At 48.0% G+C, this 27,504-nt stretch overlaps 1 protein-coding gene across 2 annotated transcripts in view; it reads right to left on the bottom strand.

Moving 5' to 3' along the window:
* The window catches only part of RHBDL3 (rhomboid like 3), a 72,039-nt gene extending 49,673 nt beyond the window's left edge, over positions 1 to 22,366 (bottom strand). For both annotated transcript variants that reach the window (XM_076353828.1, XM_076353829.1), the window contains exons 1-2: positions 22,247 to 22,366; positions 18,634 to 18,657 (exon numbers count right to left, since the gene is read on the bottom strand). In XM_076353828.1, the coding sequence (XP_076209943.1) occupies positions 18,634 to 18,657; positions 22,247 to 22,366 (144 nt within the window). The remainder of the gene's footprint in view (positions 1 to 18,633; positions 18,658 to 22,246) is intronic.
* Between the last annotated feature and the right edge of the window lie 5,138 nt (positions 22,367 to 27,504).

Genomic DNA, 27,504 nt, shown 5'->3' with positions numbered 1-27,504 from the left:
CTGTGCTACTGGCAGCAAGGAGTAAATGTGCCTCCACACCCCAGATTGTCCTTGCAAGGTAACAGATACCCCTTGGTTACTGCAGGACACATACCACCTTTGGGAAAGAGCAAAAAGGGTCTCCAAGGACTTGTTAGGAGCAGGTCAGGAGACCAATGAGGTAAGGGGGAACTCCTACCTTCTGAAATGCCAAGGGATTCTTCCCTGCTCCCCGTGCACGTACAGGAAAAAATACAGACTCCACAGGAAAGCAAACCAAGTAAAGCAAAAAGAAATATCATCTCTCAGGGCCTGGATTCAGTGAGCTTAGCAGGGCCCTCGGCTACGCTTCAGGGCACTGGAAATACATACTAAATACCTTTACAAGGAAAGGAGGCCATGCTTTTGCCAAAAGCTAAGATCTGTGTCCCATGAAATCCTGGCAGCTGAGGCAGTAACGGAAAGCAAAGCTACGGGAAAGCATTTATGTGATTTACAGACACATTAGCCACCCAGGGAGCATGATACAGTAAGAAATGACATCTCAACTCCTACCGCTAGCACCCCCCACAATGCTGTTATTGTTATGCATATCCTTGATTAAAGCACTGCGATTGCACAGTGGAAACCACCTGATGAGCCACCTATGAAATCACCTCCATGGGATGGTGCAGCTGTAAATGATGTAAAGAGACTGAAAGTCTTGAAAAAGGCCGCATGTAGCGGCTGGGTACAGGAGGCCTCTCCCAAACCCAGCACACAGTGCACCAGGCCACATCTGGCCAGCTGGCCCTGGTGAGGGGGCACGGAGCTGCAGCTAACTCTTGCCTATGTCCTGACATGAACTGGAGTAACTGGAAGAGCAGCAGCACTGAGCCCACACACCATTGGCAAACTTCCCACAGCAAGGATACTGTCTCCTGTCAATCCACTCCAGCCTTAATCCTCTGCGGAAAGATCCCATCAGCACCGTGCTAAGAGGCAATCTTTCAAGCCAGATGCTAACAATTAACGGTAGCAAAGATGAGGGAGGAAGGGACAGATGGAGAACAGATATAACCAGGCTCTGCTCATCACATTGAGCGACTTGGAGGAGCTGGACAGGAGATACACAGGCAAGATTTTTAGCCTTGCTCAGCCCTGCAGTAAAGTACTATACATAAGCATGCATGGGACAGCAAATCTATTGCACCCCCAGAGATAGATGTAAGCCAGTGACAGAGTCAGTCACGGTGCTTGTTCTCACTAGAAAGGAAGTAGCTGTGGCCCAGCTGTGAAGCTGCTTTGGGCTCTGCAGTATTTCTGTCCCACGTAGGATAGGCACAAACCTCCTGCTGGTTTGAGGATTTACACCCTGAGTCTCGGTATTTCCCCAGCATGGAGGGAAAACTAGAATTTTGACTCAGCTCATTCCATGGACAAAGATTTCAGCAGACTCCCTCTTCAGAAATGAGATTACCCAGGCAATAGCAAGATCTTCACACAGTTACTGTGTAAGTTAGCAAAATAACTGGGTTAACTGGAAGCTGGCCATCAGCTTCTTCACCTGTCAACCAAGGGAGGGAACACAGCTAGAAAGCAAGCCAGTCCAACTCCCATGGCTGTCTTTAACACAGAGCACACTCTTCCCTTAGCATTCCTATGCTAGAAAATCTCACTGCATAGATAACTGCTTGTTGTAGTAAGTAGGGAAGTGCAACAGACTGGGTTGCTTAGGCGAGATTAATTCCTGTCCTATTGCATAAAATAATTAACTTTATGGCAATGAAAATTATATGGCCATTTTAATTGACCAGTGTTGCTTGCTCCACTTCTCACCTCTACAGAGTTCAGAGGCAGCTAAAGTAAAAACAATTTCAGAAACTGCCAGCTGGTACCACCATAAGAAACAGGTCCTGGTGAACAGCTTCTCCATTCACTCGTCTCTTCTCAGACCTTGCGGACCTGGTCTCAGACAAGCTGAAAGCGAGAATCCCTACTATACCAAGGAAACGGGACAGTCTAGCTAACTTTGATCGGGGGGGAGGCTGATGGAGAAGGGGGGAAATTTCTTAAGGTCTTTTTCAGTCCTATACATCTTACCATTCTTCTACCTTTGAGCCATATGAGCTGGCTGCTGTGTGTGGAGCTGTGTGCTGCAGCCCAGCCCAAGCAAAGGCGGCCAGAGCTCTCTGACAAGGAGCTGGTGGTTAAAGTGGCCTGGCCGAAGCATTCACAGTGCAATGCTGCCTTCCGCAGCCCCAAAGAGTGACTGATACCCAAAGATGCCAAATACCTTCAGCTGCCACTGAATTCACTGACTTAAGACTCCCAAGAACCCTGGACGCTATTTGAGAGACCAAGCCTCCAGAAGAAAAGCAGCTGGGTTTTGCCTGCATACTTGCCTGATGTCCTTCAAGCAAACACAGCAGCTTTTTTGTAAGTTGAAAGATGGGCTTATACCAACCCATAGCAGACTGCAAGTCCCTGCAATCACAACTAGCTAGCTTCAGAGGCAAGACATCATAACCAAGCACCCCTACTTGCCTCTAGGGTTTTTTCCCCCCCCCCCCCCCCCCGAACACCATAGTGTGGGGAAGAAGCACCATGAAGGTGCTACCCACACCCCCAGCCACCCCACACTGGTACTTCACCCTGGTTCTATTCCTGCTGCCCATCCAGCAAATCTGGTTCGTTCGAGCGCCTTCTCAGAAACATACCACACCATGGTCATTTCCTCTGGCTGCAAAATGGAGACACTGTTCAGTCTAACCCTGGCATACATTCTTATGAGAACACATCAGTCAGAGATGGATGCAGTACCCGCAGAGCTGTACATTATTACAGTAACGATAGACTTTCCACAGCCAAACTCTGCTGCGTTGAAATCATCAGCATTTAGAGAGGCTGTGGCTAAGGAAGACACTAGCAAAGAATTTTTTCCCTGACATGAGAGACGCTGGCTGCTAGCAAGGCTTGGATCCAGCACTTCACCTTAGAAAAAATTAAAATAAACCATAGAAGCCTCAGGGAAAGAGATCATTTGAGCCTGGATATTCCTTTCTCCTTGGCACAACTTTATGGTGCATATCACAATACTCTCCCTGCATATTTGCTACTGCCCCTTCAGCCCAGGCTTGCATAAGTGATGAAGAGCTGAAGTATTTGTCTCACAGTGCTAAAGGGAAAAGCAAGAAGCGCCAATGTTTTCAGAGTGCAGCCTCTCAGTATCTGAGGGATCATCACAACCTCATGTGCTTGAAAAATGAAATTTATCACACAAATGCTCTACCACGGAAGGGGTGCATGATGTTGTGTGAGCTTCCTTTAATAAAACCCTCAGCAAAAGAAATTGAATATTTCTGTATCTGCATGCTTAAAGAAACACTGTAAAATTAAAATCAGGGGAAGTCCTTACCCTTCTGAAATCAGTAATGAAATTAGCATGGGGCCCAAAGGAAAATGAGGCCCCTTCAGAGGGGCCAGGATTTCATCTTGTGTTTACAACCCCACAGTGGCAGATCTGAACTTATTTTAATCACCCACCAAATCCTTTTAGTCCTCTACATCCCTCCATGAAAGCCTAATAATGAAAAATTATCTACTAAAACTTGGCTTTTCCTGAAAAATAGTATCTGAACAGATCTCCAAAGATAGATATTTCTGAGGACACAGTGAATTTGGACTGTAATGCTTCGTTTTCAGATATCATTGCATTTCACATTTTCACAGCTTCCTTGGAATAACATTTGATACAGAAAAAGTGTAAGTGATACTCACAGACAAAAGAATAGCCAACCCTCTGAAACCACAGGGCCTCTCCATTTGTATTGCTTTTGTAACAAATATAGCCTGAGCCACGGAATTCCAAGTAGGAGATCCTCAGGCAACTTCAAAATTCAAGCAAACCATTGCCATGCAACATTAAATGCATTCATTTTTATAAGCATCAAATTCCACCTATTAATGGATCAGTCATCCTCTGCAGCTACCAATTTACATATCCAGCCTGCAAGCTGCTGAGGGGCCAGTGGACACAAAATACATGAATACATTAAAACTGAAAAAGGAAACTAATGTCCATCGTAATTCAGCTTAATGATCACATGTTCTTTACGAGCAACAGCAGAGTCCATGCCTGACAACCACACACCCCATAAAGGCACCCCAGATGCAATGAAGCACTGAACCTCTGTAACTGTGATGCACACAGTGTTCACAACTGAATCACATTCAAGCCCTGTGCAAAGAGGGAATTACTTGGAGTTACATTTTCACCAAGTCACTAAAAACCCATGCTATTGTACATGGACTAAATTCAAAAGCCTGATCCTCACTATGGAAGACAGTTTATCTGAACATACGTTAAAACCCTGGAACAATTTCTCAGCCCTTTTGCCAAGCCAGGCAGTATTACCAGCTTTAATGTAACAGCACTTTTGATCTTCTAACAGCTGGAGTGGTGCTGGTACATATATTATTCCTCCTGGAACAGAGCCGTGCTCTGATATCACACCTACAATTCACTCTTTTTGTGTACAGCTATCTAGAAACAGATGTAAGAGAGAGCTTCTCAGCGGCATGTATCCCTTCTATCATCCCAGGGAGGTGAACGATGCTCTCCAGTGCCTAGTCCAGAGCCAATTACAGCTATGGCAAGGAGAAAGGCTTCTATTTTAAGCTTGTTGAAGAGGTAAGTGGGTGCTGCAGGCAGAAGGATGGACACAGGAGAAGGTCTTGCGTAAACTGGTTCTCCTTTTTCTCAACTGGGCACCACACAGGTAGAGAGCAGCTTGAGGAATGAGGGGCAATCCCACAATCAAATGTATTCCACTCCTTTTTTAGGCCTGTAGCAGCCTGTCCCCCATTGTAACAGGCTATGATCACTGATCTCCTTATTCCATGTTCCCACCTGTGAAACTAAATGAACTGATACTGGAGAACAAGCTTTGAAGTCCTTAAAGAGGAAGGGGTATTGCAGTGCTGAACAAGGACAATTCCCTACAGCCCACAGCTACTGCAGTGATACAAGCAAAAACGCTAAGGTGCAGAAGAACCAGGCACTGAAAGAAACTAAAAAGCTCAGAAAGAAGATGAAAGAAACTGGACATGGAAAATTAATACTGCTTTGAACATTTACTGAGTGTTATCAGAAAACCTTCCCAAAAGTGACAGAACTGCAGTTAGCAATCAGGGGCTCTTGGTCTGGCATCCAGGCTGTAAGGCAAGACTCACACCTCCCGAGAGATCCAACTGCAGGGCTTACTTAGACCCATCTCACAGCCATCAGCTACAGTAATTTTGCAGAAAGGAAGGGCAGGAGCTGCTAGTTGAGCAGTGGGGAAGAAGCAAACACCACTTGTTTATTCACAGATCTTGCTACTCTAACTTGTTGCTTGCATCAGATGTCACAGTGATAAGTACCTGTTTAAGAAAAAAACAGGAACAACAGCAAAACCACCCTCCTGCAGCTAATCCAATTAAGACACAGGATAAAATTGTAGAGGTTAATCAGATCTGAGCCATTGGGTCTCTCTCTGCTGCTGCTTAGTGACATACCTGGTGAGCAACACCAGTGAGATGAAGGCCAGGCAGAAGCACTGTCTAGCTAGCCCCAGGAGACAAGTGCTGCTCCCCTGCTGCAATCAGGCAGAAAAGAGAGGAGCACACTGCAGGGCAGGACTGCGGGTGGTCTGCTGGGCTCAGAGCTTGGCTGTCCCATTAAGCCCTATCAAGTGCCAGGATGCTGTGACCGATGGGCTGCATTAGACAGTCCTCACAGCAAAGACTAAGGCTATGTCTGCAGGGTGCTGCCAGGTCGGTAACCAGGGTGGAAATGTACTCGGCAAGGAAAAATTCTGCCCATACAATTGCAGGGAGCTCCTCTTAGCTTGTGTTTCATTAGCTGCAACTCTGTGCTGACCAAGGCTGCAGCAGGGCAGCTGAAGGCTGTCCCAGCTCAAGGGGCCACCAGCACAGAGACCACTGGGACTGTCACGAATGGACCTTTCAGCATTAGGAGCCAGAAGAAAGCTGAGCTGGGGTTTGCACTGAAGCAGCTCCACCAGTGCTGGAGGGACAGGGTTCAGCACTGACTAGGGAACGTTGCTCCTGTCACACCCAAGGCATCCAGCCTACTGCCTAGCCTTAAGTCCTGACCTAAAGCTACCTTGCAAAACTGAGCATGCTGCTTTCCCCAACTCAAGCCTGCCTGTACGGTCAGATCTGCTCTGCCTCTCTCCCTCTCTCCTCCCTTTAGGGCAAAAAGAAGCCAACGGTCTCAGCCCTTATTGCTCAGACAAGTGTCTGCACCTTGGTGGTAACAACTTGCTATGCCCATCATCACACCCCTGGGTGCAGGACAGTCAGCACAGAAGGATGGACCTGCTCTGGAAAGTGACCTCCCCTTTGATCCATCAGACTCGGCTGAGGCACAGAACAACCCATACAGTGAGGAGAGGAAGAAACTTTTTCTATAGCCGTTTCTTCTGGGTAGGGAGAACACTTGGACCAGAAATTTATCTTCTCTCCTGGACAATACATGCCAGCCTTTCAAGAGGACAGATGGAGCAGTGACTCCAGTGGGATGATAGAACTGTAGTGACAGCAAGAAGACGACGGAAGGTGTGTAAGCACTGTTCTGCCAGTGATGCCAATCTCTTTGGTTGCCAGAAATACTGTTTCAGGCAAATGATTCCTAATCCAGTGACCACCACCTCCCCTCCTGGAGGGGAACTGGGTCTCTTGGTACCACTCTACCACACTGGACTTTGCTAGACTCCTCTGTTAAATTGTTTCTCCTTCTTGGTAAATTCTTCAATCCAAGAACAGTGATTGCCACTGTTTTTCAGTTTCTCAAAGGAACTAATATCCATAGACCAAAAAATTAGAACTTTTGCCCTTCCTGTAGTAAGTTATATCCTTCCTTTAAAGACAAGGAGTTTTATAGCAATCAGCCATGAAACTTGTCAGAAGAAAAACTACATTTTATACCCTGGACTTGAAACACAGAACATTTCAGATTAAAAATAGCTCCCTTTTTCACTGTCTGCCAGATCTGGGAGGGAGGTGAAAATCCACAGGGACTTGATTTGATGCGTGAAAAAGCAGAATTCTATAGCAGCGAGTATGCACACACACTTATTTTAGGTCAAATAATAGCTCTGCAATAATACTTAGCTTAGCGGACAAAACCAAAGCTTGGGATAGACCCATGCTAGCTGGTACTCTGGTACTGAGTACCACAACAATTCAAGCGCATCCATCAGAAAGAGAGGGAGGGGAAATTAAAAATAAGTAAGTTATTTTTAAAAATCTCATCACATCACAGTTTTCCTGCCTTTGAGATGGTTTCTCTTTCAGATTCCAAATACCTGCTGCTGTATCAGCAATCATGACAAGCATCTTACCAAGATATGAGATGCTCTGTCTGCGTGACCCAGGTGTGGACACAGACCTGGCCAGCACACAACCTTCGCCCCACAGCAAGTAGTTCCAGATCAGGCTCCCTCATTCCACAGTCGTACAGTGGGGCAGCAAAGGGACCTGGTACAATATTCAACCTTCCTCCCCTCCCTTCTCAGCAGGGGGAGAGGACAGGCCATGCACTGCCTGCAGCTTTCTGAGGAACTGCAGCTCAAGCCTGTGCAGCTCAAACATAGCAAACAACTGCATAGCTTACTCCAGAGCACCCTATGTTCTGCAAAAGGGCCAGCTCTGCTCTTTGGGGTGATGAGTTATTGATCAGAAAAGAATAGCAAAGCTGTATCGTGTCCCGGTGAATAAAGGCTCTACACAAAGCTCTGCCACCAGCTAAATTGATAGACCCTAGTAAAGGAGAACAGGAATCAGCAGGCAGAGCTTTGACTCTAACAATACAGGCAGTTAGACATCCAGTATTAAGGGCTACTGAGTAATGCAGGAGCAATGGGACAGGAGGAGGGTTACTTCAGTAATCTGATTAAGCGGGAGGAACAGCCAGTCATTCCCTCCCTCCAAATCAGTGCAGGATGACAGAGGCTGGATCATCTATACAACGTTGATAAGCGTCTCATCATTGGCAAGGAACACAACACCAGGGCACTCAGAAACATCCCTTCTCTGATGTCACCATCACAACTGGCACACACAGAGCATCCTCATTGCAGGAGGCAGGTCCTGAGCAGGACTGACTGCCTGCTAACATCAGAAAAACACCTCGGTGTTCCCACTGGGAAAGAGCTCATTCAGCTACACCTCAAGGGAAACAGCGAGCAGAGAATGACTTCAGAAAGACTACAGCACTACTGCAAAGAGCATCTCTCCTTGAATGAACTGCTTCGGCTCGGGTTGCGTGTGCGTAATTCAGGCTGGTTTAGACTACAAGAAAACATCCAATGAAGCTTTGTGTCAAACCTCCACCCACACATCAGCTACATAATTAATAAGGATGAAAGAGAACATTATCCCAAGCTGGTATTCAGATCCTCAGTGATTGGCAGAGCTTGTTATAGTCTGTTCAGCCTTAGAAGTCAACAAAAGGAACATACCTCACACATGGTACTACATGCTTGGTCATTAAATACAGGCTTATAAGCCCATAAAGTCACTGTTGCTTGCAAGTGTGGAGTAATTTTTTGCATGAACTAGTTTGTTTTGCAGGAGGCCCAAAAGTTAATTAGTTTTCACAGTTTTATTACTCCACATGGTCAAATAACAGCCTGGAGCTGCCAGTCAGCTGGAACCACGTAAGGTCCAGAAAATTCTTACTGTGCTTTCCAGGACTGTTTACTACAGCCATAAATCAGCAGCTGGCAAATGACTTTCTGCCCCAGCTCTTCTTGGCCACCAGTACCAACCCTAAAAGATCCCATAAATCAATGCAGCAACAGCAGCTCTCAGCTCGGGGGTCACAGAGGGAATAAGGCTGGAAGATGCTGTTTCAGACCCTTACGACAATTCTTTGGGAGACATTTTGGCTATCATCACCCTGGAAGATGTCACCCAATGCACCTGTGTTGTTGAAGGGGGCTGTGCAGCATTTACACCCCAGCCAGTTTCAGCTCTTACATATAACTACGAAGCTATGCTACTGTTCTCTCCACTACAAAAGCTTTTTCCTGTCATGCCTGACAGGTAGATAAACTGACCATTGCACTAATTCATAAAAAGAGGTGGCTTTGGCCTCCCCGAATGCTGTAGAAGGCAATGAATACAGGCAGGAGGCTCCCATCAGGTGAAGAGCACGCAAGCAAGCCAGCACACTACAGCTTCTGGGATACAGACTGACTGAAAAGCATTACAAGAGCAAAAACCTCTAGTGGGGATGCCCAACACCGGAGAATCCTCTAAAGAAGCCAACATACACTCTAGCTTATAGAGCTCTAGAGGAGACACCACCAGAATATTTAACATGTTGAAGGCACAAGAGCAACCCTGCATACATACACATATGCACAGAGACATCCCCAAACAGTTCCCAGGGCTAGCAAGTCAAAGTGTGATAAAGCAGTGATGCAGCTCTATAAAGATTCTTCAGACACTTTATTTAGAAGAAAGTTGTTCCTCCAGCCATGGTCTCCAGGCACAGCTCAGAGACCAAAGATAGCAGCAGCAGGACATCTTCCATGCTCTTCACAGCAGTCTCCCCTACAGGGGCTGCCTAAATGCACCAATCAATGCAAAATAAACGTTTCTCCAAAAGGCGAATCCTATTGTCAGAGGACACATGAAGGAAAAATGTTTGTGCCTTCCCTGCTAACAGGGAGGAGAACAACCCAGAGACGTAAATCCAGTGATAACAAGACTGTGTGCAAAAGCAACTCCTCTATTAGCAACCAAGAGGGAGTAGCTGAGGGAAGAGGCAGCAGTTCAAACGGAAGAAGGAACCACAATAAACACTTTCTTTTCCTCCCCAGTGCAAACAACAAAGCTAAAAAGCAACATCCTTCCATGGAGGCCACTGCCTGCAGTGAGCAAAGATGCTCAAGGCCCACTTCCCATTATTTTTCAGCGTGAGGGTAAGTAAACATGTGAGAGGAGTGGCAGGAAGCCAGCGGAGGGAAACAAGTGTCTGGCTCTGTTTCAGAGCCAAGTGGCAGAACTAAAAACCCACTTTGCTCTCCAAATCCCTTAGGGCACACACCATTCCGGTACAACCCCCAGCAAAACATACAGTTCATGTTAGACCTATAATGGGTCCAGGACAATTGTCACACTTGTTTTCAAGTGCTTTGCTAGACCAAGTCAGTGCGCACAGGATCAAGTCCTCCAGTAGTTTTTGTGAAACTTTCAATTTTTTACCTTTTATAATATTGATCCTTTCTCTGCCAAGAGGTAAGCATGGCTACATCTCACTGGCTGCAGGCTGTCATCAACAAGCACATCCACTACAATCATACATCACAAACAAGTATGCTCCACAAAGCAGGGTCTCCATCATCACTGGTACCTAATCGTGAAGGATCACAGAGGCAAAGAGATGATTCCTCAGGGAACACTGCCCTGAAGAAGTACATGAGACCAGAGGTTTGATGGTAGTCACAAACAGCTTTGCCTACAGCAGCTTCGTATATTTTTTCCTCAGGAAACTCAGGAAACTCCAGAGTATATGCTACTTACGGAGTATGTCAAGCATCAAAGAACGTGAACAGTTCCTAGGGGTAAGATTGATCTTGTTTGTTTAACATCGTTTCATACATCGTTACTCTTCTCACCAGCAACACAGGGTCACTGCAGACAGCTGTTCCTAAGCAACAGGAACATATACTAAAAATACATACATTCTCTGTGTCTTGTTAGTGCTGGGGTTTTAGTTTTAGAGTTGAAGGAATTCAAGGTCCAAGTGAGACTTCTGTGCATTCTCTTCATGATTCCCTGGCACAGAGAACAACCCCACACTACAGGCACTGATAATTAGTCACTGCTAATTAAGGTCACTTCCAGAGAATCTACAATTCTTTACTGGTCTGTGCTTTCTGAAGGAAGAGAAGTTCCCACTGGGAAGTTCTGGGTTGGTCCCAGAGCAGCTGAAAAGCACAACAGCAGTCCTTGCACAAGACACCTGACATAACACAGGGACAGCCCAAGGCAGAAGTCAATCTCCAGGCTCCTCTACTCCAACACAGCATCCGAAAGAAACACTTCACAGGCTTACAATGAGTTGGATGGTCAGATCTCATGGAGTTCTTTGGATGATCTTCACCCCATACAACAAAAAGTAAAAGCCAACTTTTCCAGCTGAAATTACTGTCAAAGAAGTACAATTAGCCAGCTGAAATCCATCCAGGGCAGAGATGATCATGACTGGCCTCAAAAACAAGTATTGGGACAGGTGTGATCACAAACATTCAGGACTTTCACTACACATTTCACCAAGACATTCTAGTGATAGAATATCCCCAGCGTCACCACGAGTAGCTGAATCAGGGGGAATACCACCACTCAGGAGATTACGAGAGGAAAGGGAAAGAAGTGAGTGTTCCAAGTGCTGCAGCTCGAACAGACAAACACTGCAAGGTTTGAATCACATAAAAATCCAGAGCATTCAGAGATCAGCTTTCCTCAGCAGCCCATATGTACAATGGTGCAGGAAAACAGCCCGTCACCTGCACCCCATCAACTTCGTCTCATGGTGTGTTGGTACCAAGCTGATTTCAGACCAACACATTGTACAGTACCTAGTGAGGAGGCAGAAAGAGATCACAGCTTCCTTGGCTGCTGTCAAACTCAAACACGCCCACTGCTGCATTTAATTTGCAAACGTGCCCCGGTACATTTGCACTGACTGCAAATACCGGCAGGCAACGGGAACATCATACTTCCTACCGCAGAGGAGAAACACTTGCTTTCCAGGTCTGGTAGAGAGTAACTTTAAAAGCCCTGTAAATGTTACAGCGATAAGTGATGATGGTGTCGAAATGCACCTCCAAACTATTTCCACTCGCTAAGCAGCTGGTTTGTTCCTCTGGAGACAGGATGATCTCTTCCCCTTCTCTGTCATAACAGAGCACGCAGCCACAGAGCACAATGCACCAGCTGATCTGCAGAACAGCATCAATCCACTCTGTGCTTACAGCTTTTTCCCCCCTTTCTTTTTAAACACGCAGGCTTAAACGTTCTTATTGCTTCAGTGATTTTCTATGTGCAAGACAGGATTTGAGAACAATGCATTAGCAAGGATCTATGTGCCTAAAAACCATCCCGCACATTCAGCTGAAATGGCAGAGCGTACGCTACCAAAGCCTCTCACTGCAGCTGGGATCAGGATGCAGCAGAAAGATACAACGGTCTGAATGCAGCTTGCCATCCCTCTCGGATGCTGCACTCTAACGTGCAGGTTTCCAGGCAGCTCAGACGTGGAAGGTACACAAATGTGTAATGAGTAGGAAGCCTCCTGAGGCTTTTACAAATCTAGAGACATCAAGCTGCCAGTAACTCACGAGCTGTGTAAGACTGACTCAGCCTCCATGTGCTTTTCGGTGTGTTTGTCATGACTCCTTGAAACATTTCAGGAGATGCCTACTTATACCAGCACAAACTTAATAGTGCTGTGTTTGCTACACTGCTGATCTCTGGTTCATATTGATGGCTTCTACTCCCAACTTTTTGCACTAGGCAAAGCCAACAGTCTGTGTACAGGCTGGTGGGACTGGAGAAAGGAGTATCCAAATAGCCAGGGAAAGGGGAAATGGGGTAGCTGATCACAAACCTTTCACGCTGCAGGGAAGGTGTAAATACAGGCAATCCCAGAGACCCGCATCCAGCTTAGGGGCTGGCTGGTGTTCAGTTTACAGAGTTATTAGAAGATTAAGGAGGAACTTGGGGAATTTTTGCTGTTCATCCTGCAAGAGGCAGGAAGATCATTAATGACCTCCAGGTAGCTTTTTCATGCTGAGCCATCACTCCAGGGCATCGTGGCTAAAAGCCAAATCTGGGTATAAACCTTGAAGCGCTGGGAGATTGCCATCCACTGTAACAACACTGGGGACAGACACAGGCTAATCCAGGCAGGGTAAAAGACAAGGCATTACCTTGCAGAGGGAACAGTCTCTCAGATATCTATTTGCTGTTCAATGCCTCAATTTCCCTCCTGGACTCAAGGAAGGATAAGTTCCCCTCCCCTCTTTCCTGGGGGCTGCTGTATGCAAAAGAGTCTCTGGCAGCAGGCAGCAAGGGGTTGATAATCCAGACAGCATCAGCAAAGCAATCTCCTTCAGCAAAAACAGATCCTCTCTTACCAGCCCATTTCTCCCTTCAAGTTTGTCCACAGGGCAATGAATTTGAAGGGACTCTTTTTTTTCCCAACCCCATAACCCAAAGTGGAGGAGTCAAAGGGTTAATGCTGCATGACAAAGGTCAGCCCAGTTTGGGGAAGGAGGAGAAAGGGAAGCATTGTGGCCACAGACAGCAGCTCCCTGCGACCAAAACGCCACTTGAGAAATGTAAAGTGATGGTGCTGCTCAGAAAAAAGGCCTGAGAGCCCTCCCTAAATCCCAGGGCTTTATCACTCACAAAAGCCCAGCCCCTTGAGTCATTAATCGTGTGCTCCATGGCTGGGCGCCTCAAAGAGCAGCAGATGACACATGCCCAGCTGCTATTGCCGCCCCTCCTCAAGGTAGTGGGGCAGAGGCAGGTGCACTCCCAGTGCTCTCTGCTCGAGACTAATCTATTCTCCCTCCTTGTCCTCTGCCTTTCATCTCCTCCAGCAGCCCACGCTGACAACTGTAAATGAGATTAGACTTCAAGGCGTGGGGCAGATGCAGAACCCCCTCTGTGCATTGCCAAGAGACCCTTGTAGCTTTTAAAGTGTCTTTCCCCTTTACAATGCACAGCTTGGTGGAGGGGGAGAAGGGGGCAAATTTCTTGTCACGCTCACAGAAGCATCTAATGTAGCAGGCAAGGCAGACTCTGGTTTTAGGGCCTGGATGCTAATCCGTTATCACCGTGGACAGTCTTCCCAACAGCACCTCTGATTCTCCAGTTCACGCTAGGAGATGAAGTAACAAGTCTATGACTATTTCCCAATTCCAGTTCCTATAACCTCCTCTTTGCAGCACCACTCTACTTAAATGTGGACATATGTCCTGACAAACACTAATCTAAAAAGGCAGCGACAGACCAAAATTCAGGCAAGGACTTGGAGGTCACGTACAACCCGGTGCTCAACCCCCCTGCCTATATTGCTGCTCTCACTGCCATCATTTCCTATTCCTCATCTTGCAGTTTCTGCTCCTCTGCTCCCCGTGACCCACACAAACCAGAGGTAAGACACAAGCAGTTTGTCAGAGAAAGTGGTAAAATCTCCAGACACAAACCACTGCCTAGAGCTCAGAGACACCTGCCTGGAAAGGTCTTCCCGCCACAGCCAGCAGGGGTTAGCCACCAACAATAGTCAGGGAAACTTTTCAAAGTGAAGCATGATGTTTAGCTCAACAGTGCCCCAGTAAACAAACTGGAATTTCTTTTACAGCGTGGGAAATAGCTCATCCTTCTTGTGTTAAAGGCTATCCAGAGAAAAGGGACACAGTTAACATAAAAGATCATCAAGTTCAAAATAATTCCCTTTCTTGGTTACCACCAACCATGGTCATAGCTGGCCTGATTTTATGGATTGCTTTGCAATTTCAATCATGTGGGAACCAGCCCTGGATTTAAGAAGGCTGCCAAGTCAGCATATTTTCAAGCATTTTCTAATGTTTTATGAGACCACGGCAGAGCAGGTTCAGCTGCACCCACTGCTGGTAGTGTCAGCAACTGAACTCTTCCTGGCAAGTGTACATCTGGTCCAGGATATCTCTACAGCCTTGTTTCTGAGCTCAAGTTTTCCATTAGCTGCCTACACAGACTGGGTAACTTGGCATCTCTCTGCATTCCCCATAAACTCTGTTCATCTGTTGCCATCACACCCACGTACAAGTCTCAGGAAGGAATCCAGGGTTTCTAAAGCAGCTGCAACAAAAACACAGCCTGGATTGACAAGCAATAGGATCAAGGTGCTGAGCCAGTGAGGAGGGTCTTTTTGGAGAGTTTTGTGTGTGTCTATTTAAAACAAGTTTGTTGTCATGACTACAAACCAGAGTACAGGTGAGAAGAAGTGAGAACTCCAAGATGAGGGCTGATAACGTTAATTCACCTTTGAAATCTCAGCAGCCATGGGGATAGGGAAACAGAGAAGGTGATACAAGCTCTTGGCATCGTTAGATGCTAAATGCCACCTCCGGAAGGCAGGTCTGTCCTAATAACAATCTTCGTCCTCCTAGATAGCCCCTTTCACCCAGCACAGCCAAGGGCTGCATAATACCGATTAGCTGCAGTCATCTCTAAAGCAGGGGCACTGGGGACATGGAGGCAAAGAAGGGCATCCAAGGACCTAGAACGGACATAGAAAAGCAGGAACAGCCCCTCAGGACATGCATCTGAAGACTCACTCTCTAACCATCAGACAACTTGGCTTCAACAAGGATAGTGAGATGCTCTCATGTCTGCGTGCAAGGCAATTAACAAGAGATCTTATTAGCACAGAGAAGTGTGAAACTGTCAAGACCTGCTCCTGGGATTGTCACATTTTTAACTTTACCAGAAGATTAACCAAAAAGAGGGGTTTGGGCCAGTGAAGAACAAATGAAGAAAACCCCAAGTAATTGCGGAGGGATGGAGAGAGGCAATGCTCAGAGCTCGGATTCCACACAGAAACAGCGTGGAGTGCTCAAAGACAGTGCAGGCTCTGCAGAAGGCAGCAGATGCGGAGCTAATGTGTTTGTGGGGGTGGAGGGTGTTTATGAGCACAATAAATAAATGTATGAATCCCTATAAAAGTTCCCATATACAAGTGAGTTAGAGCTGCCCCAGAGCCATGGCCTTGTAATAAAAAATGCATCTCGTGAGCACAGTATGAAGCAGCAGCTGTACTGTAACTGCCTGGCTGCAGCACTGAAAAGCCACGTGTCTGCCTGCTCCCAAACTCTTGGGTGAAGTGCTGACCCCACTAAATGCAGGAGGAATTTTGGTACTTGCTTCAGTGTAGTCAGGATTTTGCCCTGGGAGGGGCTTCTTTGAACCTCAAAGCCTAGAAAGCAGTTCTGGATCTGCCTTTTTGCCAAATTTAAGTTCTTTTACTTCTTAAAAAGAAGCAATCTGCAAGTGGCTGGAGATACTGGCTTGAGTCACTGACAGTTCCCAGTGTGACAGATTAGAGCTGGATCAAAACAAATAAAAAATTCCTCCAGAAAGCATTGTCAGTCACTCCTCTCCCCCAAAATAAACAAGCAAAAAGCACTGCTTTATGGCTGAGCAGCAATTTTCATCAAGAAGTTTTGAATTTTTAATTTAAGATGTTGGGGGGGGTGGGTCATAAAAAAGCCTAAACCCTTTGATTTTGTATGTCTAAACAGAAACCTGCTTTTTTGTCAGTAAACCTAAATAAAAGTATTTAAAAAAATATCTCCCCACGGGGGGGGGGAGGGAAAAAAAAAAGCATTAACAATTTCTTTCCCCCCTCAAAGGCAAGGGAGGGGAAGTGCTGACCCCTCCCTCTCACTGTTTGCTGTCATACTCCATCACGCCGGAAACAAGAGACTTGCAGACTCCCAGCCTGTGAATTCCCAACTGCTCCAACACTTTCTCCAGAGCCTTCTCTTGCTCTGCTGCTCTCCTGGGAGGTGGTGAACACAGAGGCCCACGTGTGTCACCTGAGAGGGTGGCTATCAAACTTCAGGCCCAGCCCACGAGTCACAAATGCACAGGGCACGTGAATCTTTGGCCACCCATTTCCACTCTAAGCACTCATAAGGCCAGGTCATGTCTCCCAGGGAGAGCTGCAACTGTTCCGAGTTTCAACACACAGGCTTTCTCTAGTTATTAAGACTGTCCTCATGTTTCACATGGATGCCTATCAGAGCTAAACAAAACGCTCCCCTCTCCTACCAGCACAGAGCTGCTGGGAATAGCAACCTTGTTCCATGACAAACAGCATCTTGCAATTCACTGCAGGGCTAATTGCTTTGCATTGCTGATATAACGCTCAAGGAAGACGTCAGCTCCTTGGCTTTGCCCACAGGCAACAAGGACGTTATTGATTTATTCAGGACTTACAACTAGTTGTCACAGGTTGCATTCTCTTTGATAATAAAGTCTTACAGACAAGGCTTAAATTTCAGCTGCAGCCCTAATTGAAACATAGCTAATTACTGAAGGTCTGCCTTTACAGCCCATTCCCTTGTCACTGGGGTAATGTTCTGTAAATCCAACAGTCAAACTCTCCCCTCCCTTAAAAAGAAAAAAAGAAGGAAAAAAACCCATCTACTATTCAAGCAAGTCCAGTGAGAAATTACAGATTCCTCTCTTTGAGCCCGAGGTAGCTACCAGCCAAGAGCCCCATCCCACAAGGACTCAATGACTTCAAAGGATGCTTGTAGAATCAGACTCCAAATTAAGGCCAATGTTTGAGATGGGGGAGAATTCAAAGTGGCTGAAACAAACATTCAGCCCAGACCACAAGCAATTTATCTTGCATCCACCTTTTGAGTAGCAGCATCCCCTACAAGCCCCAGCAAATTCAAATACACCACAAAATTTAGGTGTGATCAACAATTATAGTAATCTAATTCCCAACTGCCAGCTTGCTTGACTGTACAACAACAAATGTACTGCAGTCCAGACGTGTGGATTAGCAGGTATAAATGAGCACTCATCAGAACAGGCAGTCCAGTTATTAGCTGAATGATAACAGAACCCCCAGGGTACCAAGGACATCCTTTCGCGGAGATTGTGCCACAGCTTTTGGCTTTGCAGTTCAGCCAGACACAGAAGCAAGATTATCGCCTCATAAAGCAGGGATGAAATCCCATCCGAACTTTAGTATTGCCAGGACAATGCCAGCATCAGAGTAAGCTCCCTTACGGAAGGTGACATTTACGCGCACAGACAACAGCACAAAAGTTTATGACATCAAGAGAGTGCTGCAGTTTAGAAGCAAGTCAACCCTAGAAAAATCCTCCAGTTTATAGCTGCTTCACATTTCAACCAGGCAGATAGAAGGAACACCACAAAGCAAACATGTCCATTAAAGCAGCTAAAAGCATAATTTACAAACTAGAATCCACAACCCAAATTCTCAGCAGCTATAACTCGGAGCTCTGCAGAGCTGTGTTGATTTCAGCTGGCTACAGATCCGACCCAAGACATTTACCTGATACAACCATAGCCTTTGGTACAGAAGCAGATACTTTGCTAAACCTGTGCAAGTTTAAAGCAGCAGGTCCTCCCCTGGAGGATGTAACCCACAGAAGTCAGTTTAGCAGCTGGGGAGCCATTTCAAAGAATACAGTGCCAGTTTTACAGGTCCTAGTTTGCCTGCCTCAAAGAGTAGAAGACCCTTTAATTCACAGAGCAAGGATAGAGCAACTGGCAGCAAACAGAGCACCTGCTGCAGCACCTCGGCTCAGACCCTGAGCTAGGAGGGATGACCAGGCTGGGCCCACTTCTGTCCCTGACTACTCTGAAGAGGAATTGAGAAGACAGCCCAAAGCAGTAGTGATAATTATGACTTGGACACCAGCATCCTGGGAACTGGGAGCATGGAGCACATTACTCCTAGGCTGTATTTTAAATGCAGGGAAAATCTAGTACAGAGGAAATTAACTGGAGGCTAGACTCTTTGCTCACAAGACAGAGACAATATATCAGTTGTTCACATACCTGATCAAATAGGGCTTTCCAGTGCTGAGAGGCAATGCATAAGGGAGGAAAAAGAAGAAAAAGAAGGTTTAAGAGCAACGACATTAACATGCAGTAAACTGTAGAAGTATATTCTAACAGAGAAATAACCAAATGATTTAGTGCCATTTCCAACATCCTTCTTCATCCCAGAATCACCTACCCTTCCGGGGGAGGAGGCAGGGGGAATCTACCAACCACAGGGAAGACAGTTTTCACTTACAAATCCAAATTAGGATGAACTCAGAACATTCATGTGTTAATTCTGTTTTCTCCCGCTTTGTCTAGTTGCAAGCAAGCAAGGAATAAAAGGCTTTTTTACTCACAGGGATCAAGAAAGCTTGGTGTATATTGAGGGGAGGGAGGAGTTGGCAACGGTTTTTCAGATCAGTTTCTGAGGTCCTGTGGCCCAACACTGACCCACAGACCACCTTGTCAGGTTGTCAGAGCCTTGTCTGCTGCCTGCTCCTAACTCCGGCAGGGACTTGCTGCAAGGTCTTTGATAACCCATCAGTTCTTTGAGCCTCACATGTCCACATCTGAAAAACAGGTAATTCCTCTCGCACAAGGTGGAAGGGGGGAAGACTGGAGAGAGCCCATTACAAGGATTTACCCCACAACTTTTGTTCTAGCAGATCTGCCTTAAAAGCTCTGTATAGGAGGAAGCTCCATTTCAACACAGATGACCATGTGAACACTCCACAAGTCCTTGTCACTCGGGAACAGAAAAAACAAGCTGGCGACTGGCTCTGATTTATGCTTTGTAGAAAGACCGACGTCAAGCCACCTCCCCGCCCCAGGCTTGCTGCCTCACAGTCCCACGGAACAGAGGAAATTCCTAATGGATTGTTTAAGGCTCTCTCATGTCTCCTGGATTTGGGGGCCAGCTGAGAAGAGAGCAACTTCCATGGGGCAACAGTAGGGTAACCACTGGCTTGAGGTCCCCAGAAAAAACCTTGCACATTTCCAGTTCTCCTGTCTGAAGTGCTGTTCAGCACAACACTTTGTTTCTGCCTCATTCACCTTCCCAGAAAAGCAAAATGAGAAAAATACCAAATATCAGACTCATACAAGCAAATCTCCCACTGTGCTATATGCAAAGCAGAGCTCTGGTGAGTGTCTTTACTAGTCCTGGAAGAACATTTCCTTTCACATGGTAGGCAGATCTAAAGCAGAATTGACTGGAGAGACAGTGGGATTTCAGCCACTGAATTCCATTTAATCAGTTAAGTTGTTGGCTCCCCTCCTCCCCATGCCTCTATCCATTTATAAACTCCCATTTCTCATCATAAATCAGCCCAGCACTTTAAACAGAACATTTTGGGACTGCCTGAATCCTGGCTTTGTGGAACGCTGCTCTGAGAGCTGTAATGACATCACAGCTGAGCTGTTATACACTGTCAAGGCTGTGACAGCCAAACCTCCACTACGTAATATTTTTGTGGTTAATAACACATAAAGAACTGACCTTGCGTCAGTTCTTGCCAGCCAAGCCAGAGAGCTTACATCAAGCTTTCAAATGTAATAATAACAACAGAAAATCAACCCCCAGTTAGGTCTCAGGGGGGCACACTCCTAGCACAGAGCAGTTCGAATTTTCAGAGATGATGCTCTGTAGCCTGCTTGTTTCAGCAGGAAATCTTGGCTGTGGAGGAGGAGGACATTTACACCACTTCCTGCTCTTCCGACTTGCAGATGATATACGATACCTCAGGCTTCTGTCACATCATCTATTGCCAGGTCTCAGCAGCTTCCCATAACCAGTGCAACTGCAGGCTCTAGCTCCATTTTGTTGATTGCAGAAAACAAGGTACCAGAGTCAAATAACAATGCAGATCCCAGCATAAGTAATGGCGAGACACTGCGAGCTGGATCAGACCCAAGCTGTCCTACCTCAAGGTCAAGCAGCAAGTCAGTAGCAGAACTAGGATGAGAATCTAGATTTCACCAAGGAAAGCTCATGGTCACTGTCCTGTCTCAGGACCCAAATCCTGCCAGGCACTCAGCACTTCAGCGTCTCCTGGGCCCCTGGCAGGATTGAATTGCTAATGGCTGCATTTGTGTAGAGGCTGGAGTAACTCCAAGGGGCCCACGTGTATCACAATAGGAAATCTTTCTTGTAGACCATCCAGACAAGCACAAAATTCATCAGGGAAGAAAAGGTCAGAGTCTGAGGTAAGCAAGCACAGGGATTTGGAAACCTGGACTGTGAAAGCTCCTGGAAAGCCACCCTTTCTGAGTGAAAGCTACACCTGCCCCTGGGTCAGGCATGCTACTCTTGGGACTGTCTGGCAGCATTGTAGGAGAGGTCAAACTGCATCACACATTCCCTCCTGACTGTAGAGTGCTCAGGAATACAGCCTGGGGAATGCAGCTCTACCGGGCAACTGCACTTCCTCCGTTACCCTCTGGGAGGAAAATCCAACAGCAACCGAATTCTAGGTGATTCAGAAGGAAGGGCTGGGGGATGAGGAGCAGGCACTGCCCCTAAGCAGCCCCAGGCAGGTTCCTCCAGCAGTGTCATAAAAGTAGAGGGGAAAGGGGATGTGCCATTGCTGGAGGCTTAGTTCACAAGTGTCCCTTTCACACCGGTGGCAAGACCTGAGACAGAGCCCACTTCAGGAAGACATTTAGTATCACTGCTTCATCCCTCCATAGGCAGAAACAGACCCTGCGCTAACCTCTGCAGACTGAGCAGACACTTTGCACAGTCCTCATCCCAGCAGAGTTTGCTGGGAAGCAGAGCTGCGAGCAGTCCTGGGATGCACCAGGAATGCAGGATCTGCTCACATTCACACCCTCCCAGACAGGTGCGCAGCGAGCTCCTGCCTCCGGGACTGGTAGATGCAGAACTACCGCCACAGCTCTGCAGGCTTTGCTGCTCAGCCTGGCAGGAGCAGATTCAAAGCACGCAGGACCACTTGGTGTCCTTCTAGGCTGGATGAGCAGAGACAGAGACCCGGTGCCAAGTTATCCCACCCTCAGGTGCAGTCAGAGCTCAGAGGGTAGAGAGAAGCTATCAGCCCTGCCGAGCCAGGGAAAAAACTTCCTCGGCTGTTTGTTGCTCGTGGGCTGGAAGAGGAACAGGCTCCCGAGAGTGGGAGCGTTTCACATCCGTCACCCTCCGAGTGGTTGGGACTCTGGAAAAGCTCTCTATCCCCAGGAAGCCCCTCAAGCCAAGGCGTCAGCCCCTCTCCAGCCTCTAGAGCCGCAGCCCCGCTGCCCCGGCCCGGCCAGCCACAGCCCGCTGTGAGCCAGCACCTCCCCGGCGGCGCGGCTCCGGGCACGAACACCGAGCGGACCGGCAGCCTGTCCGGGCCGCTGCCGCCGGGGCTTTCCGGGCTGGGGCAGGGAGGAGAAGGGAGCTGCGGCCCCGGGAACGGAGACGGCCCGGCGGCTGCCGGAGCCCGCAGACACCCGGCGGCGAGGGGCGCGCAGAGCGGCGGGAGGGCGGCGGGGATGGCGGCTTTCCCTCGCCCCAGAGGGTCACCGGCCCCTTTCCTCCCCCTCATCCCGGACTTCATCTATAAACAGCTTGAGCCGATTAACCTGGCCCGGGGGAAAGGGGGGAAGATACCGAGCAACGGAAACTTACATCCTCTGCAGCCATAGGTAGGACATCCTCGGAGTCCAGCACCTCGATTTCTTCTGCCTCTGAGCTGGCAGCCACAGCAGGGGAAGAGCTGGCGTGAGGCTCCGGCAGCCTGTCTCCCATGCTTGGAAACGGTCCCCCCCCCCAGCCCCCGCCCCCCCCCCTCCCCTCCCCAGATCCTTAAAGAAATTAAACCTAGCTGCTGCTTGGCAAACTTTCAAGCGCAGCCGAGCCTGCCTTCATGACTCCCGCAGCCGGGAGGGGAGGAAATCCTCCATCCAGGGAACATCCAATTAGCGCGGGCAGCGCTGGCGGGCGGCATCCCGGCGGCCGGCTCCGGACGGGGCAGGTGACCCCTCCCCGCGCCGGCTCGGACAACTCGCCTCCTCCCGCTGCCCGCCCCTGCGGCCGGGCGGTGCCCCCAGCCCGGGGCACGGCCGGCGCCTCCCCCGAGCCATGCCGGCCCGGGGGGGGGGGGGGCTGCCCTTCCCGGCGCGGGGGAGCCGCGCGTCCTTCGGAGGCAGAGCCCGGAGCTGCAGCGGGAGCGGCGGCACGTCCGAGGACGCGGGCTGTCGCCCCTGCCTGCGGCCGGGGGAGGCGGCGCGGCCCGCCCGGGCACCGCTAGCCCCCGGAGCGACCCGCCGAGGTTCGGCCGCGGCCGGCACCGGGCGGCCCCTGCGGCAGGGCGCGGCCGAGCGGAGCCGGGCAGGTCTCAGCCCTTTCTTCCTGCCCTCGCTCGCTCCGATGCCGCTGTCAGGTGCCTGCCAGCGGGGTCCTGCCGCTCTTAGTCTCGCTGAGCAAGTGCGGGCGGCTGGCAAGACGTGTCGGGTTATTTGGGCTTTCTGAAGCTAACTTCTCCATCCCGGAGAGTCTCACGATTCGGGGTTGGTGTGGGGTTTTAAGTTCTTTACCATAATTATTTGTTCCTATATATCAAGATGGGTATCTTAACCATCTGGAGCCTGGACTAGGAAGTTGAGGAATGCCTTGGCTGAAGGCAAAAATCCAGCAGTTCTAGCTTCTTCCAATCAAGTACAGAGAGAGCAGGTTGGCAAGGGGGAAGGGCAAGCGGAGCCAGGCTGATCCACATGATGCCAGTGCCTCTGCTTTCTGCTGCACCGACAGCCAAAGCTAGACGGAGCCCAGAATCAGAGCAGAGAGGGTCCAGCACCGCAGGCCATGTTTTCTCGATGCAAAAGCTCCAATACCAGATCAGACGCGCCTCGGCCACAAGGACAGAACCAAGCTAGATGTCCCTCTTTTCTCTACAAACTTGTTTAAAAAACAAACAACAAAAAAAAAGCAAAAAATTCCAGAGAGAATACCTCTGGAACAGGAATGGGATCCTCCATCCAGCAGTAGTGGAGCATACAGCAGAGGTTGTCTCTCCCATTCACAGCTGTCATGAACTCCATACTGCATATTACTTTTGATCTGGATCAAATTTATCCCACACAGTGATGGAAAACCACACAGGCCTGTGCTCTTAGCCGCTGGGTCCTAGCTTCTTAGTTACTAAAAGATTTTTCTGCAGGAAAAAGGGAACAGTGCCAAGTTCTTGCCGGGTGCCCACATCAGCTACACCTACCTACAGCCACCAGGGAACAGCAAGTTTCCACATCTCAGCATCCTGCACGGCTGGTGCTAATTTAAGGTCAGGTCCAAGGGCCAAAATATTATCCCACACAGCTGAGCAAGGTCAAGTAAAGGGAATGATCTCTTCTGTCACCTGGTCTGATCCCTTGGAAAGAACAACAGGAGAACTCAATCCTGCAAATGATCCATATATGGGGAACAAATGAAAGAGTTCAGATGATAACCTTATCCTGTAGTACTGCCCAGATGCCTCATCCTGAACAAACGTTAGAAAGGAATCTGTTATCTTCAAGGAGTGCTAAGGTAAAAAACTTCCCACTGTTCATGGTTCTGAGCCCAGCTGATCACAGTCCTAGCCAAAAGTTTTTTTTTTAAAGAAATGTCCCTTACAGTATTTTGAAGATTTTAGCTAAACTTTTAAAGCAAGTGCAAGAAGTAAACCCAGGACCTTTGGACCTGAAGAGCAGAACTTTTCTACCTCGGGATTCAGGTGGGAAAATGACAACAAAATAAAAGCTGTTCAGGGGTCTCCAGTGCAACTGATGAACAAGAGAGCTTCTCTTCCCTTAATGACCAAAACCATCATCATCAGTTAAACAGAGCAGACCTTCTTCAGGTTTAAAGGTGATTCCTTCAGCACAGCATCCGCTTCTAGCTTGTCTAGAGCCTGTCCAGTCTGCTGTCCCAAAGCGTAAGAACAGGCTACCAAATCCAGCACTTTTGAGAAGCACTAACCCACTTTACTCATACAACACCACCCCTGCCAAAATATTCCAGGCACTAAACAGCTATTACAAAAACAATCTCTTTTTGATTAAAAAACTAAACCCCATCAAAACTTCAAAACAGATGGATAAGCAAAAATATGCTATGCCAACAGAAAGAAACAGCAATCATTTAAACAAGTCCGTAGGGAGGAGGGAGGCGAGTTTTTAAAGTAAAGAGAGAATAAATGAGCTGAATTTCAGGGGTAACAGGTTCCACACAGTTGGGGACTGCCATGTCAAGAGCTCTGTATTGCCTCTGATTCCAGATGCTAGCAGGAAAATGCTAACCATGAAGTCTAACATAAATGCAATAAACAACAGGGAGAACCCCCAAAACCTTACCGAACTCCCACTAAACTGGAAAACTGCTGCAAAATTACAAGTTCATTTTTCTCCTCTAAGGAATGTTTTTCACTAGTGGTAATGATAGGTTTTTTTCAGGGAAATATCTCTGCACACTGCACATATGAGCTAGTGCTGTGCTATAATTGTCACAGAAAGGAAATTAACAGTATTCTAATGAGGAGTTTTGTTACAGACAAATTATCATCTTCCAAGTCTGTGAGAGCCTCTTAATTTAGACTGTCATTTCTCCCCACTGCATACCCTGGTGACTCTACCTTGGGAAACAGTAATTGCTAGAGAAACTAGGGAACTGTGGGCCACCACAGAGCAGATGCAGACAGAACACAGAAGGGCTTCAGAAGAAACTTAGACAGGAAGAACTTGAGATAATAAACCCCAATCCATTTTCACATTCAGTCATGTAGGCAACCTTTTATATTGCTAATACCGCAAACAAAATGTAGATATACGTCCTTCCTGCATTGGAAGTGGCTAAAAAGGTCAGCTCATGAATATGCAATAAAAAGCCCTCAAAGTAGGGACCCAGCCAACATCTGTTAGCTAAGCCTCCTGGAGCAAATCAAAACAGTTTGTTCATGGGTCCTTTTTCCACCCAAAGTAGCCCCAAAGGGCTTTTACGAAACTGCCCAGCTCTCACAATTGGAACTAAATGGAGCAACCTACCCAGCTTGATTACTGCACCAGAACTCAGCCAGCCGGCCAGCCCTGGAAAGCAACTTCTGAAGCAAAAGGCAGTATGTTAGATCAGAAGCCAAAAATGCTGCACCCAAACACAACCCTAGCAAGACGTTAGATAGCACATACAAAGTTGGGACTGGATCACACCAGTCAGATTAACCCCTTCAGACTCATGAAAATGGCAAAAAATCTTTAAGGACCCCAGATGATATGAGATTGGGGTTTAAACTGTGTCCAAAAGGTAACAGTGGCAAAGGGCTCTTTCAGTACCAATTATACTCCTTGTGGCTGGGACAATATGAGCTCACCTTTCAGGATGAATATGAATTAGACTATATGTGCTGCCTTTTGGTTTCTCCCTGATTCATGGATACTTCCCCTCCTGAAGAGAAGGAATAGTGGGAAAAAATAAGGTCCAATCTCTTTTCTGATTTCTAACCTGTGTTGAAAGACTATCCTCCTGACCCTCCCTATTCCCCATGTTACACTTAGAACTTTTTCAAGTCCAGCACTGAAAAAGTAGACTCTAGTCTTTCCACCTGCTGCTCTGCCCCAGTAGCTGTTATTGGTTGCAGCTGGTTCTAATTGTCATTTTGGTTATAGCTGGGGAAATAATTAAATCTGCCACTAATCCTTTTTTGGGTGGTTGTCTTAAGAGGGAGCTCTCCTATCAGGTCAGCCCTACAGTATTTAAAATGTCTCTGCTCTTTTTTAACTGTCACCTGATGGGATCACAGCACACATTGGTAGGTTCATTCCAAATTAAAAGAATTGTTTGAAATGGAGACCAATTAGTAACTCAAGGTTAATTTCCAACATAAAATCAAGTCATGCTTACTATTAATCCTGAACTGACAAGCTTTGAGACAGGAGGTCAAAGCTGAGGGGTGAAGGATGTGTCTCCAAGGAAGATGAATCAAGACCTTTGTCCTCTCAGTGACTTTATACCACAGCCAGGCGATTTGCACATCAGACTGAACAGGAAGAGGAGATGGAGTCTGGTTTTGGAAAATACAATGAAAGAACTTGTTAGGAAACTGACAGGATCAGAGGAAAGAAACCAAATCACTGTTAAGAGAGTGCAAGTGAGTAGAAAGTTGACGGGGCTGCTGCTCCCTCTCCCCACCCACCAGCGCTCAACAGCAGTAGCTCAACTTTTTGGACTTTATTCTCTATGTGCTCCATGCGTAGAATACTTTCCCCTCACAGTTGCCTGTAATCCTCACAGGATCCAGGAGGTCTTGGCCAGTGATACAGTGAACATCGTAACTCTTACCTAGGTGGCACAGCTACACGGTTTTTCACAGAGAACACCAGCCACCTGCCCAAACGGAGCCGCAGCAGAGTTAGATACCAGGACTTGTGTTCTCTTCCCAGCTTTCAGTCTAAGCAAATTCCTCTCCCTAAACCAATGGAGGAGGCCTGGTTTTATAAAAGTACGTAGTGATCTATGCCGTTCTTCACCTGCACGCTGGCAGCCCCAGGAGGCCTCGCCGTGAGGAAGGGCAGAGCCTCGCCTCGGGGCGGGGACGTTTCTCTCCCGCGCGGCACGACCCGCCTCAGCGCTGCCGGCTGGACAGGCGTTTTCCTCAGGGGCGGTCGGGCCGCGGCCGTGTGGGACGGCCCAGGGAGCCCACCGCGGCTCTCCCCCGCCGGTCTCCGAGCGCTGGCCGGGCTGACGGAGCCGTTTCACACAGCAAAGCCGGTGCTCACCGGCCCCCTCCGCTCCGGCGCCGGTACCGGGCGGGGCCGCCGCCCTGTCAGCTCGGCGGCAGCGCGCCCCCTGGCGGCCGCTCCCGGCGGCTCCTCCCGCCCGCTCCGCGCCGGGTCCCTCAGGACAGTGCCAGGAACCGC

The sequence above is a fragment of the Aptenodytes patagonicus genome, chromosome 16 (genome assembly GCF_965638725.1).
Source record: "Aptenodytes patagonicus chromosome 16, bAptPat1.pri.cur, whole genome shotgun sequence".
NCBI lineage: Eukaryota > Metazoa > Chordata > Aves > Sphenisciformes > Spheniscidae > Aptenodytes > Aptenodytes patagonicus.
Note: the sequence above shows the minus strand (reverse complement) of the source record. Positions and strands in the feature narration are given on the sequence as shown.